The sequence below is a fragment of the Octopus bimaculoides genome, chromosome 8 (assembly GCF_046866305.1).
Source record: "Octopus bimaculoides isolate indiv1 chromosome 8, ASM4686630v1, whole genome shotgun sequence".
Classification (NCBI taxonomy): domain Eukaryota; kingdom Metazoa; phylum Mollusca; class Cephalopoda; order Octopoda; family Octopodidae; genus Octopus; species Octopus bimaculoides.
Genome location: NC_142935.1, coordinates 30,499,257 through 30,513,899, shown reverse-complemented (window position 1 = coordinate 30,513,899; position 14,643 = coordinate 30,499,257). Strand labels below are relative to the sequence as shown.

At 35.1% G+C, this 14,643-nt stretch overlaps 1 protein-coding gene across 1 annotated transcript in view; it reads right to left on the bottom strand.

Moving 5' to 3' along the window:
• Positions 1–1,123: 1,123 nt before the first annotated feature.
• LOC106875959 (visual pigment-like receptor peropsin) overlaps positions 1,124–14,643 on the bottom strand; it is a 228,559-nt gene continuing 215,039 nt past the window's right edge. Inside the window, exons 5-6 of the mRNA XM_052970019.2 lie at positions 8,117–8,333; positions 1,124–3,568 (exon numbers count right to left, since the gene is read on the bottom strand). Coding sequence (XP_052825979.1) covers positions 3,299–3,568; positions 8,117–8,333 — 487 coding nt within the window. The 3' untranslated portion in view covers positions 1,124–3,298. The remainder of the gene's footprint in view (positions 3,569–8,116; positions 8,334–14,643) is intronic.

The window sequence follows — 14,643 nt, the reverse complement described above, 5'->3', positions numbered from 1 at the left end:
AAGTGACAAAGAAGTGAATTTAAGATAGGGAGTGTAAGAAGCGGAGGAAATTGCAGTGAATAAGGGCTGTAGCAAATGAGCAAAACTAAGCATCTCCAATGAACAATTAAAGCAATATGATAATTAAAATATATTAAGATTAGAGTTTGTATGATTTTCATAACATTTTAGATCGAACCAAATTATTGCATGGGTTAGAGATTGCCTATAATCATACATTACGATCATTATGTAACAGTCATTTCATTATACTTTTTATTCCCACAATATAAGTACTATAACGTATTAAATCATTCTACTTCATCAAGTTCACTACTAAAGTTAGTACGTTGAAAACAAAATTTTAAAAAATCTTGTTACATTTGTGAAATTTTAACCTCTTACTAATATTCTTTTCTAGTCTTGGCACAAGGCCCGAAATTTTCGGGGGGAACAGTCGATTAGATCGACCCCAGTACGCAACTGGTACTTAATTCATCGACCCCGTACGGATGAAAAGCAAAGTCGACCTCGGCGGAATTTGAACTCAGAACATAAAGACAGACGAATTACCGCTAAACATTTCGTCCAACATGCTAACGTTTCTGCCAGCTCGCCGCCTTGTTACTAATATTCAACACACTCTTTGTTAATTCAGAGAGCTGTACTCTTTAAGTGTATAATTGAGAACATGATATAGTTCATTTGTGCTTGATCGCAGTTCCATTGCCAAGTTTTCTTTAAAATTCTATTATGGCCCATGTCAGTATACCAGTTACTTACTATTGAATAATAGCCTCATTATTACACCGCCTAATGGAGGCTGAACGTGGGTATGTAGTAATTCACGTTCCTACCAGAAACATATGTTCTTTATCAAGGCACCAACCGCGTGTGTATCGTTGGCGATTTTCTTCCTCCGTCTTCCCTTCCTTTGGACTTTCCTCTATTTCTGAAGAAGAGCTTGGCTCGAAACGTTAAATCCTCTTTCTCTCCTTTCCTGAACGTCTGATAATACAGTACTTGTACCACGTCCTCGCGTTATTGTTTTTCCTTGTTCGTTCTTCTTTGTTTGGATTCAATATATATATATATATATATATATATATATATATATATATATATATATATTATATATTATATATTATACATAATTCATCTTTCCACTCATTAGATTACGGCCATGCTGAAGCCACACTGAAGCCACACCCTGATAGATTTTAGTCGAACATTTCAACCCCAGTACTTATATTTTAAGGTCTGGTATTCGTTCTCTTCGTCTCTTTGGCTGAACCGCTAAGTTAAAGAACCGTAAAAGACCCAAACCAGTTGTCAACGGTGGGGGGGGGGGGGGTAAATATAGACGCGCATGCATAAAGACATATGTATACAACAGGCTTCCACACAGTTTCCGTTTACCGGATTCACTCACAAAGCACTGGTTCGCGCCGTGCTATGATAGAAGACACTTACTGAAGATGCTGCACAGGTGGGACTGAATCCGAAACACGTGGCTGCAAAGCGATCTTCTTAACAACGCAGTCATGCATGTATGTATGTATATGTGTGTTGTGTGTGTGTGTGTGTGTGAGTGTGAGTATGTTTATGGGTGTGTGTTTATGTGTGTGTCTATGTATGTATGTATGTATATATATATATATATATATATATTATATACATACACACATAAACACACACATATATATATATAAATATATATAAATATATATATATATATGTATGTGTGTGTGTTCATGTGTGTGTGTGTGTGTGTGTGTTTGTGTGTGTATGTATGTGTGTGTGTGTGTGTGTGTGTGTGTGTGTGTGTGTGTGTGTGTGTGTGTGTGTGTGTGTGTGTGTGTAACATGTCTATTTCAATGCATGTATCGTGATTTGTTTGTCATGTGTCTTCTTCGTATGAATCAAAATTATCCCAGCCGTGGTAATTTCGTGTTTTCTCTCGGGCATTGTGTACCATGGACTGCATTAAGATGTGTGATTGCAAGCTTTCTTTAAGACAGCACGGAGTGACAAGAAAGACATTCTGTCGATATAAACCCCCCTTCCATATGCTTCCTATTTTAATTATGACAAAATTAAAATTTGCAACGTATGTATCAAATCAATAAATATTTTATAATCCCCATAAGTGGTATACTAAGGAAACATTATTGTTGATTTGAATTTGATTGGCAAAACAAGGGTTGTATCTTATAAATTTCTTTGTTGTTTTGCCATAGTTCAGCTCTGATATAGCAGCCATATCATTTGTTTTCAAGCGAGTAGGCCGTAATTGGAGGACATTGTATCAGACGGCGTCACGAGTCTTCCTGGTTGAGTCGAGTGTGTGTATGTGTGTGTGTGTTTATGTGCGTATCTGTGTGTGTCTGTGTGTATCTGTGTGTGTCTGTGTGTATCTGTGTGTGTCTGTGTGTGTCTGTGTGAGTGTGTGTACACATACGTAAACATCTATGGACGTACATATTGAGAGATTTTAGGTAAGTTATGTTCTAGTCTTATTTGATTAGGGATTTTGTCATTTATTAAAATTCCTTTAAAAAGTGCATTGCAGAAAGTAAGTTGTGATAAAAAGAAATTTGTTTTCAGGTATTTCCCATTTTGACATTGAAATGTTTTGGCAATGAGGTAATACCTTTTGTTAAAGATATTGATCGTTAAGCAGAACTGTTTAAAGAGATAATTTAATTTATTTATGGAGATCGATATCTGAAATGAAACCTGATCGTTTGCTGTAGTCTTTGACAGACTATCAATGTTTTGCTATAAATTTCATTCTTTATCAAACATTTTGATTCTGAAGGAAACCTGTCCTTTTACAGAATAATCTCTTCATTTGATAGAAATCAGTAATAAAGTATTAAATTTCTATAAGAATTTCATATTTAAATTACTCGGAGTTTATGCACTAGAAAATGTGAATTAATATTGGAAGAAAAAAAAACTTATGTTTCGCGTTATGATGAATATTGCATGACGAAATAATAACAGCTTTCACCGGCGAACTTCTCAAAATTAGTGATTTGTATGTACCAGACAAAAAGTTATAAAGGTATTTAAGTTCTAAAATAAAAATTAGATAGTGAAAGAAAAGTGAAAGAAAAATACAATAGTATATTGCATATTGCATTCCCACGCTGCAATATATACGTTCACACACACACACACATACACACACACATACACACACACACACAGATATACATATACATACACGCATAGACATACATACACTCACTTTGATACCCATAGATCATCAGTCATTTTGTAATCTGATAGCCCAAAATGACATGTAAGTAATTTAGCACATCAAATTTTTCATTCGCAGTTCCTCCTCCAGAGGGCGCTGATCGTTATTACACCGAAACATCTTGACAATGGCTAACCTGAAACGTCGGTTAAGCGCAACATAAATTAATGGGTTGTAAGATGCTGATGACTTGGCAAACAAGGACGGCAGTATTTGAACAGAGTTTGGTATGTAGTCAGGATGGCCGTAAATTGACCAGAGACAAATCACAGCGTATGGCATCCATGCGATTATGAAACATATTATGGCTATGGCACACATCTGTAAAAGACAAATGAAATTGTAAATAGATAGATAGATAAACTGAACTGCTGTAATAAGTAAGTAAACATGATAAGAAAATTATTGCAATAAATGATTGAATATTTTAAAATATTACATTTGAAACATGAACATAAAAATACTCTTCAACGTAAGATATTTTTGTATTCATATTTCAAATATATTCTATGTAAAGAACATTTGTTACACAAACTTAAAACAATTCAAGGGCATTGAATTTGTAAAAATAATGAAGAGGTTCCTAAAAGTGGTAACTGTTACTAATTATTTAAATCAATGGTAATGTATGTATTGTATAAAGTATTAACAAGTTAACTATGGTTAATTGTGATGAAAGAAACCAGCATTTGATAATAGTTATTATTGCTTTAATTATTCAATAAGTAAAAAAGACAAATTCATTGCTAATTTCGTAAGGTCTATTGTTCCTCGCAATATCCATATGGAATTAGGAAACCATTTGCAAATATCATTTTTTTTTTTTAAATTGTTGTTCTTAAAGTTTGTTATTTCAAAACAGCGTTAAGATCTACGAGCGGAAAATCGTAGAAAACAAAATTTAGGGAATCACTTTTATGATTTGATTTCGATCCGTTTCTGTAGCTATTTCACATTTCATTTATCATTCATCGTTTATGAGTTGAGTATAAAGGTGAAACTAGCCACTTCCCTCTTTTCAGAATTGTAAAAAAAAAATTTTTTAAACCAGTCAATTAGTGGATCTCCTGACGTAAAATATCAGCCCCACCGTGGAGAGAAGGCTCATAGCTTAGTAGTTGAAATGCTGCATTGACGATCGCAAAATCGTGGTTCTTGAGCAAAACATTTTATTTCACGTTACTCCAAACCACTCGGCTGTGAATGAGTAACTCTTCAGTGGACTGGTGTCCCGTTCAGGGTGAAATGTTGTGATTTCGGTCACTTAGACTCCTCAGAAACTGGGTAACCGGTTCTTTGAGTTCTACGACTCGATGTTACTATTTCTTATTTTCCAATCGCGTTCACACTCTCTAAGTGGCAACGGCATGTTTGCGCGATAACAGGGGGGGGTCAATAAATTAAGTACCAGTTGCATACTGGGTCGATCTAATCGACTGAACCCCCCCCCCCAAAAAAAAAAAAATTTCGGGCCTTGTGCCTAGCGTAGAAAAGAGTATATACACATCAACTATTATGCAAATTTGACAGGTTAATTACTTTTCCTTCTGATGTGCTTAGAGTATACATAGATATATTCTCTCTGTGGACAGAAAGGGTTAAACAATTTCTCATGAGACGTTAATAAATGTTGGAAGTAGCCAGAAAGATTTTCTTTGTTTGGCCCCGGAGGAAAACACCTATGGCTTAACAATGGCGTCTATTTTTCTCACTGCGTTTATTATAAATGATCGTTCGAAAGTTTACCATTCATTACTACACACACAAACACACATGCACATTTTGTGTATGTCTACTGTCATACAGACATGCAAATAGCAAAGTTATACGACGACATACTAGAGCATATGCTTTAATGCAAATTTGCATCTTATTTAATTATGTATTCACACATATCTGAATACAAAGGTATAAACATATTTACATTCAATACACATACATATACAGCGTTCTCAAACTATTCTGATAGATGTATAGTATAATAATTGCAGCGTGGAAGGTGTTTATAAGCCATTTAAAATAACACACAAAATCCGTTAGATTCACTTCAACATTTAAATTTAATTTGTCAAAATATTTTCGTCGCTTTGAGACTGCGACCTGTTCACTGACAAAATTCTGTGCTGCATCTGAGAAAGTAACAGTTAGTTCATGATATATATGTGCATGTGTATGTATGTATGTATGTATGTATGTATGTATGTATGTATGTATGTATGTGCGTCAGTTCAAGTTGTATACATGACAGTTACTTTGTTGAAGGTTGTATATACGCACATATATACATATGCATATACACATATGTAAACACACACACACATATATGCGTGTGTGTGTGCGTTTGCCCCTCTCACCATCGTCTAACGGTGAATTGATACAACGTCTTAGATACATATATGTACATATATCACCTTACTTATACATATATAAACAAGTATACACAATCATATTGACACTCACACACGCTCACAAATATACATATTATCTTAAAGTATACACGCATATACGCTTAACCATCACTACACCTATACATATATACACACACACATACACACATACATATATACAAATATGTATGACACTAATACAAGGATAACGGTTAAAATTCAAATATGCATTTTTTTCTTTTATTATAACTTTTTTTTTCCTCCATAAACATACCACACATAGATGTATCTACACACACTCATATCTACACATACTCATACGCCCATGCATGCACACACTCATAGTCACATACACAACGCACAACACATACACACATGTGCACACACACTTACATCTACACACACGCACGCACATATCAAACTATATACGCTCATACGGTTATATATAATAACATATATGTATGTATTATGTATCTCAACATGTATGTATGGAAAGGAATTCCACATGTAAAAGAGAAAGAAGGGTGACTATAGAGGTGTACTCCCGTGTGGAATCTGGATGTTACCCCACTCGGATTTACGGTTGAGCGAGGGTTTGTACTCCTGTATACAGACAGCTTCAGTGACCTGTCTCAGCATTGCATCAGTGGGATGTTTGGACAAGATATTTAATTTAAGTCTCCCTAAGGAGCCCTTGTGGCAGTCTACAGCATGCTGATAGAAGATGGAGTTTGGTTTCTTTTCAATGTAGTTGTCCAGGTGTTCTTTGAACCTATCATTGATACTCCTAGAAGTCTCACCAATGTATGATTCTGGGTTAGTCGCGCAAGCTCCTTCTTGACACTTAATTTGGTATACAGTGTTCTTGGTTTTGCAGTTCACGTGTGGGTTTGTAGAACATACTGCACAATTATTTTGACAGATGATTCTATCAAACGGATATGATTTACATAACTCAGATTTGATAGTCCTACCTGTCTTTTCTACAACTTTGATCTTAAGGCCAGTTGCGTGCAGGATTTTCTTGAATGCCTTACTTAATATGCTCTTGGGTGTAGCATCAACAAACATCACACTGTGAAACTTCTTGTTATCATACCAAGTGTCGTTCTTATTTCTTTTGTTGGCGTCCCTCTCTAACCTATTCCAGAACTTGTTGCGGTATAGGGGGCATGTACCGTTTTCATCATGATGAAAACGGTACATGCCCCCTATACCGCACATGTACATACATACACATGTACATATATATCATGAACTAACTATTACTTTCTCAGATGCAGCACAGAATTTTGTCAGTGAACAGGTCGCGGTTTCAAAGCGACGAAAATATTTTGACAAATTAAATTTAAATGTTGAAGTGAATCTAACGGATTTTGTGTGTTATTTTAAATGGCTTATAAACACCTTCCACGCTGCAATTGTTTTCGTTCCAGCACACGATCTCAGATCAGGTCACTTGCTATGCAAGTACATCTCCGTAATATAGTATAATAGTATTCATTTAATGTCGGTTTTATGCTGTCTCCCTTCTTAATCACAATATTATCTGTCACAGCAGACAAATATATAAGTACAAAATTGTACAAATTAGCAGAAAAAAAAGGAGAGAAAGTGAATCACTTTTTTAATATGTTTGAACAGGTTAGAAAAGAAAAGAGATCGATTGCTTAAATTTTTGTTTCAATCCTATCTTATTTTCTTTCTCTATTTCTGCATTTGAAAATAGAAACGTATGTTTTGAACAGATATATACATATTCTGGAAGTGTGAATAATATACATATAACCTTTTCTACTCTAGGCACAAGGCCCGAAATTTTGGGGGAGGGGGCCAGTTGATCAGAGTGACCCAGTACACAACTGGTACTTAATTTATCGACTCCGGAAGGATGAAAGTCAAAGTCGACCTCGGCGGAATTTGAACTCAGAACATAAAGACAGACGAAATACCGCTAAGCATTTCGCCCGGCGTGCTAGCGTTTCTGCCAGCTCGCCGCCTTAATGATATACATGCAATAAATGCCCGAAGCTTGCTTCCCAACCACATGTCTTTGGGTTCAGTTCCACTGCGTGGCACCTTGGGCAATTGTCTTCTACTATAGTCTCGAGCCGATCAAAGCCTTGTCAGTGGATTTGGTAGACGGAAACTGAAAGGAGCCGGCGTGTGTAAATATGTGTGTGTGTGTGTGTGTAAAGTCTCGAGTCCTATGACTCACAGGAACGTTTACCTGATTTCTAAGCTCTATACGTATCCAAGATCACAACATTTCCCTGAATAGGACGCAGTCTGTCTTAGAGTTACTCATTTACAGCTGAGTGAAGTGTTTGGCTCCAGAACCCCAACGCAGCCATTGGTCTGGGATTCGAAACCATGATATTGCAATCGTGATTGCAACACCCTAACCACTAAGTCACGATGTGTACAAAGAAAAAGACAAAGAGACAAGGGGGGGGGGGGGGAAGAGAGAGAAAGAAAATACCTTTGTTACATCTTTTTGATTAGTCCACTCGGGGTTCTCCTGCGTGCCGTGTCCTAATTTTCGGATGAACATACAGACCCGGAGGTAACAGACAGAGATGATTAGGAGCGGAATTAGAAAACAAACGACGAATATGGTTGTTATGTAGGTAGTCATACTGTGGTCACGTGACTCCCAGTCCACTGCGCATGCTATTCCACCGGCTTCTTCAGCATATCTAGGGAAAACAATACGGCGTACATAAACTCAAGGCTCATTGAAAAATCATTGAATTATACAACAAAATAATTCGTTTATTCATTTTAGAAAGTGAATTTACGCACTTCAATTAGTTAATTAGTAAGTTGCAACTATATAGATGGCCACCATTCTTTGACCTGTCCAGCATGGGAAACCCTGCCAAGAACTCGTACATAGCTGGAATAACGCTCAGGATCACTGAGGCACACTGGCCACCATGCAGCAACAGGGACTGGATTTTTTGATGGTTTATATAATATAAGCTGAAATGGAAATTTTGAATTTCATATTTTGATAATACCGGCGGTCACCCGGATAACAAGTATATTCACGAAGTTGATAAATAAAACAAAATTTGAAGCAGCACAAAAAATTTTGGCATCAAGCCAAAGCGTTTCCTTTTTTGAAGTTGACGCAATATATCTTATGTCAAGATAATTCCAATCAACAACGAAGTAGTTCTGTATTTCTGATCTTCGATGACCGCTATTTGCTGAAAAATTAAAGATACAATTCTCACCCCAGACTCTTCGTTTTTCTGTTGAGTTTCTTGTTTGTCGTAAGTCCTTTTATTCTAATAACGTCTTTCTTCAAACTGCTGGAATTCATTACCATTGTCTTGTTTCCCTCTGGTCTACGATATTCAGTTTATTAAGCTTTCTGTCAATCAATATCTTTTGAACGTGTAGGACTCTTTCTTTACTTTTTTATAATCTTTTATGCTCTAATGGCCTCGGGCCTTGTTTGAGACAAAGCTATATGAAAAAAAAGAAGCAAATGTTTGATCTATTAATAGATGAAAATATTTTGCAAAAAACTATATCACCACTTTCTGACCCTTCCTATAATGGCTACCCTCACTCGTTACATCGACGGGTGTTTCTCTTCATGAGTAGTTAATGCCTTTGAAATTTAAGTTAGAGATCGATTCTTTCCTAGCAATTATATATGATCAACTTTGAGTGTTTCAGATTCAATAATTGTTCATAGTTTATCATTAAGAACTCGAAATGCAACACTTAAAATTTTAAAGGGCGATGATAAATACATAAAAGTGGGCTTACTTTATCAGAACTATGTGAAACCAACCAGAAAATTGTAGAACATTCGGGACAACGTTGTTCCTAAATGCCTCTGACTTTCTCACTATAGAGTAGCAGAACAAAAATTGTATCCCAGAAAATGGATAGTTTACATGTTATAAATGCACTCATTTTCCCTTAAAGTAAATTGAGAGCCTTATTAAACTTATCGAATTTTGTTTATGTTCTCCAATACAGGTTCCACGTATAATACCGACATTAGCCTATACTAATGTTAAATTTAGATCATTTACATGAATATGTTATCAATTATTCTAAGAAATGAAACACTATTAAGCTCACTCTTCGACCTAAAGTCAATTTACATCACCTCCAAATATCAAAAAGGCTAGATTAGTAATATATTTATTAAAGTAAGGTGCAAGCTTTTTGTAATCTACTGTATCCTTTCGTCCTTCACTGAATCTATTAGTTACAAAATTAGTATTGGCATCTACTTTATGAAGATGGTCAGCTTCATGATATGTTTTCGGTTGGCGAACATATTTCCTCAAGAAAATATTTCAAATATTTCTCCTAGGCATTCTCTAAACAGTTTGAGATCCACTATTTGAATCACGTTTTTAGAAAAGAAAGAATAAATCATTTATTTGGTATGCAGTTAGTTGCTGTTAGTGAAAGAGATTTCATTGAATGTAAGGCTTCGGGAGAAATAATTCCCATTTGGAATAACGGAGATTTTCAAACTTCAAAGAATAGTTTTTCACAAGGCTATTTAAGTTTCACGCATTGACTAATCCCTTTGAACAGTATGTAATACTACGCCTTCGATTTATTCCCAAGTTTGATAAGAATCAGAAACTTATTGACTTAAATTGAGATCTTCAGTTACTATGCTTATAAGCTGAATTGCTGTCTAACATTCATGAGTTAACATATATGATTTGCTGAGAACCTTGTTTTAAATACAACTTCTTGTTTGCATTATATTTTGAGATGTTATTTACTGAAATTGAAAGTGAAAATAAGAGATAAACACATGAAGAAGCCAGTTGGTTAACAATTAGTGAACAAACTACGTCCATTCTTAGTTTTTTGCATATATTCCAGAAAACGGTGGCACGCCAAAGTAAACTACTGGCCTCTCTTGTGACCCATGCAGTAGCCTTTCGGTTCGTAAGTACTTTTCTAGTCCAACTGTTATCATTTTACAATAGTCCTCTATTTCTATCAGGCCACGGCCTCCTTCTAAGCGGGATAAATATATTGTGTCTACGCCTGCTTTGAGGTGATGACTTTAGTATGCTGATGCTGTCAATAGTTTTCTGGATTTCTATCTAATTCACTGATCTTCCAGTTTATTATGCTGAAGCTTTAATTTAACATCATCATCATTATTATTATTATTATTATTATTATTATTATTATTATTATTATTATTATTATCATTATTATTATTATTATTATTTCTTATCACAGGTTTTGTTGGAGCCCCTGGAGTCTTGCATGCGTAGCAGGTTTGCTACCTGCAGTCTACGGTACCATGCTATCCGTTCTTTTCAGCAATCTGATACTTTCCTGGTTATTCTGGCCGTGCCAAGGAGGAAAACCTTTTGCAACAGTTCTACTGGGAACTGCATTCCAATTTCCTTTTATTGTTATTATTATTATTATTATTATTATAACTACTACTACTACTACTACTACTACTACTACTACTACTACTACTACTACTACTACTACTACTACTAGATCAGTTACCTTTGAGTAACCTTTTTTCCGGTAATGACAAAGAGATTCCTTGACAGAGTAATTTTGTCAGTTATTAATCTTACTACTCCAATGGAAGTGCTTATAATCGTTCCTAATAGCTGATAGATGAAAGGAGTCATTACAATTAAGTTGATAACGCTAAGCAGGCAGGCTGTGAAACCACATTTTCTAACAATTGTGTCGATTAGGAATTATCGAGATTAGCTTTCATCCGGGCCTCTTCTAATTCTAGAGATGTTGTATTGTATCATCTAACGCGTGTTCACTATTTCCTCTCTTAGCAAAACTGCAATAACGGCATTTCGTCTGGCTTCTTCACAATATTTAATGGCGGTGGCAATCTCGACTTACAAGTAGCAAGGTATGAATGAAGCCTGTGATTGTTCCTGACGCTTGCTGCTTAAGATCTGCTAATAAACGATGACAAAAAAACCCCACATTTTCTTCATTTAATGAAAAAAACTCATTTAATAATCCGCTCTGTAAAGCTGTTACTTGATGTAATATTTCTGTGGCAAAATAGTTAATAACTATGAATTTCATCTCTTTCACCATTATTGTGACTACTTAAGAATTTGAAACGTACAATACCACAGTGGCCGCTTTGCCCGAGATAGCAAATAGCAAATCAGATGGGTATGAGTCAGAGTTAGACAGAAGAATACAGAATATAATGAAATATCCTTCTTGTAAGCTGGTTTTAATTATCTTCTCTTGTAGTCATATGTTTTATTTTGATACGGTTTGGGTGAGGTACCTTGTAAGTATAGAAGATTTTAATGTGGAGTGTTTCTAGTATCGATGAGTAATAAACCAGCAAATAATCGATCCGCGCCATGCAAAGGTTATTTTTCTGTCTTTTATTGTTCAATAGTAACCTGGTTCATTAACAGCGGCTCTTTGCAGGTGTGCATCACTTTCTGGTACCCTTTCGGCGTCGTTGGTTACATATCATTATTCTCCAGAAGTATAATGGTGGTGTTGCAAAGTATGGATGACCTTTTTATAATAAGTTATAGTAAGTTATAAATCTGTAGATTTGAAGGCTGCTAATTTTACTTTGGAGAACTAATGTTCTTCCTTTCTAGCAGCTATATATATATATATATATATATATATATATATATATATATATATATATATATATATATATATATATATATATACAAGAGAGGCTTCCAAGCAATTTCTGTTTACCAAATTTCTTCACAAAGCATTGACCAATCCAGGGCTATAGTAGAAGATATTTGCTCAAGGTGCCGCGCAGTGGAACGCAACCCGAAACCATGTGGTTACAAAGCGAGCTTCGCAGTCACACACCTATGCCTTCGCCTATTTGTAATATATGCATGATAAAGTCTCGTGTGTGCGTACGTTCTGACTGTGTGCGCAATATATTTTGAGTGTGTATGTATTTTGTTTGGTGTATATGATTGACTATACTTTCTAGTGTGTGTGTATAATATAATTTCTATGTGTACAGATTTTACAGTACAGCTGTTTGACTGTAAGCGCAGTTTGTATTGCGTGTGCGCAATGTATTTTGCATATGTATATGTGTGAATTCTGCATTGCGTGCGGATATCTGCGTGTATTACATGTTGAATGTGCACATTTGGTGTTGTTTGATTATGAGTGAGTACGCCTGCGTATGAATGTGCAGGTTATGTTGTGTGTATTCATTTTATTACTATGTATGGATATATATATATATATATATATATATATATTTTATTTATTTATTTTTTATTTATGTGTTTCAGCCAAGTGGCTGCGGTCATGCTGGTGCATATAGGGATTATACATAAGTATTATTTTTGAATATTCGGATAAACTTTAATTCTAAGTTTATTTATAGGCGAACATAAGCACATGCGCGTGTGTATGTGTGTTTGAATATGTGCGTTTTGAAGATTTTCTATCCCATTTGTGCAAAGCGAATTTCTTAAATACACAGTTGAGGCTCTGTATGTATATATACGAATATATATATGTGTGTGTGTGTGTGTGTGTGTGTGTGTGTGTGTGTGTGTGTGTGTGTGTGTGTGTGTGTGTGTGTGTGTGTGTGTATAAGCGCAGGAATGGCTGTGTGGTAAGAAGCTTGCATTCCAATTACATGGTTCCGGGTTCAGTCTCAAATTCTGTCACTCTGTCGGCCTGGAATTTATCTCATCACGGAGTGTCTAATAAAACTTTCATTCAGAAAACAGAGGAAGGTATCGTAACTTTAGCACCACAGGTACTTGGGGTAGTAGCGTATATCTACTGTTTGTGAATCATATCTTGGTTTTTCGAGCCCTGAGACTGGTTAATCGGTTTCTATGGCGTATAAATGACCGAGGTGACAACATTCTGCCTAAATGCTTTCAAATCCAACGTTTGGAAGCCATGATGAAATGACAGGATTGAATTTTCATCTAATATCATATGCACTCGCACAATAATTTTTGTATATACATTGCAGCATTTTAAATCGATCCCCTGTTATTGTAACGATTGTAACAGGTTAATAAATGTCATACCAATATCTTCGTACATACATACATACATACATACATACATACATACATACATACATACATACATATGTGTGCGTGTGTATATATATATATATATATATATATATATATATATATATATATATATATATATATATATATACATATGCATACAGATATAAACGCATAAATATGTATATGAAAGTACATACGTGTAGTGTGTGTGTTTTGTACGTTCAGTAACTTAATATATGTATCTGCAACAAATATTCCAATACTGAAAAATGTACACACGTTTGAAAATTTGCACGCTAACCGATATATAAAAGAAATATATACTTTGATGTGTGCCAAATCAAATATCTATAATTTCTTAAAGAAATATTCATTAATCTAAGAGAAAGTACAGAAAATCACACACACACACACACACACACACACACACACACACACACACACACACACACACACACACAACACTCAACACATCATTTTCGAAGAGAATATTTGTCCAAAATTCACTTCGATTATATTAAAGACGCTTGCTCTGATAATGTTTTCTTCTCTTTCTTCTTTTTTTTTTTATACAATTATATCTCGAACAGCGCATTTTCACGTGATTTCATCTGTTCCTTGACAGTTTGAATTGTAAGAACTTAGATGAAAAGGATTTAGAATGTTCGTTTTTTTTTTTCTTTTCCAATTATATCGGTTGGAATCAGTTCAGCTTCTTTCATTTTTTCCTATTTATACTTTCTCATGTTTAATTGACGCTAAACTGGGCTGTTGTCAAATTGACAGCGGTACTATCCAAAGTAACTGAACGCTGCAGTAGAAAGTGTAAAAGTTACATATAGAGTAGATGAGCTTAGAAACCGGGTTTTATTCCTGTTTGCTTACCAAGTTATCTTAACTGTGTCGCCAATTACGACATTGAAGAAGGAACGAACGTCACACAACTACCTTGTCTTCT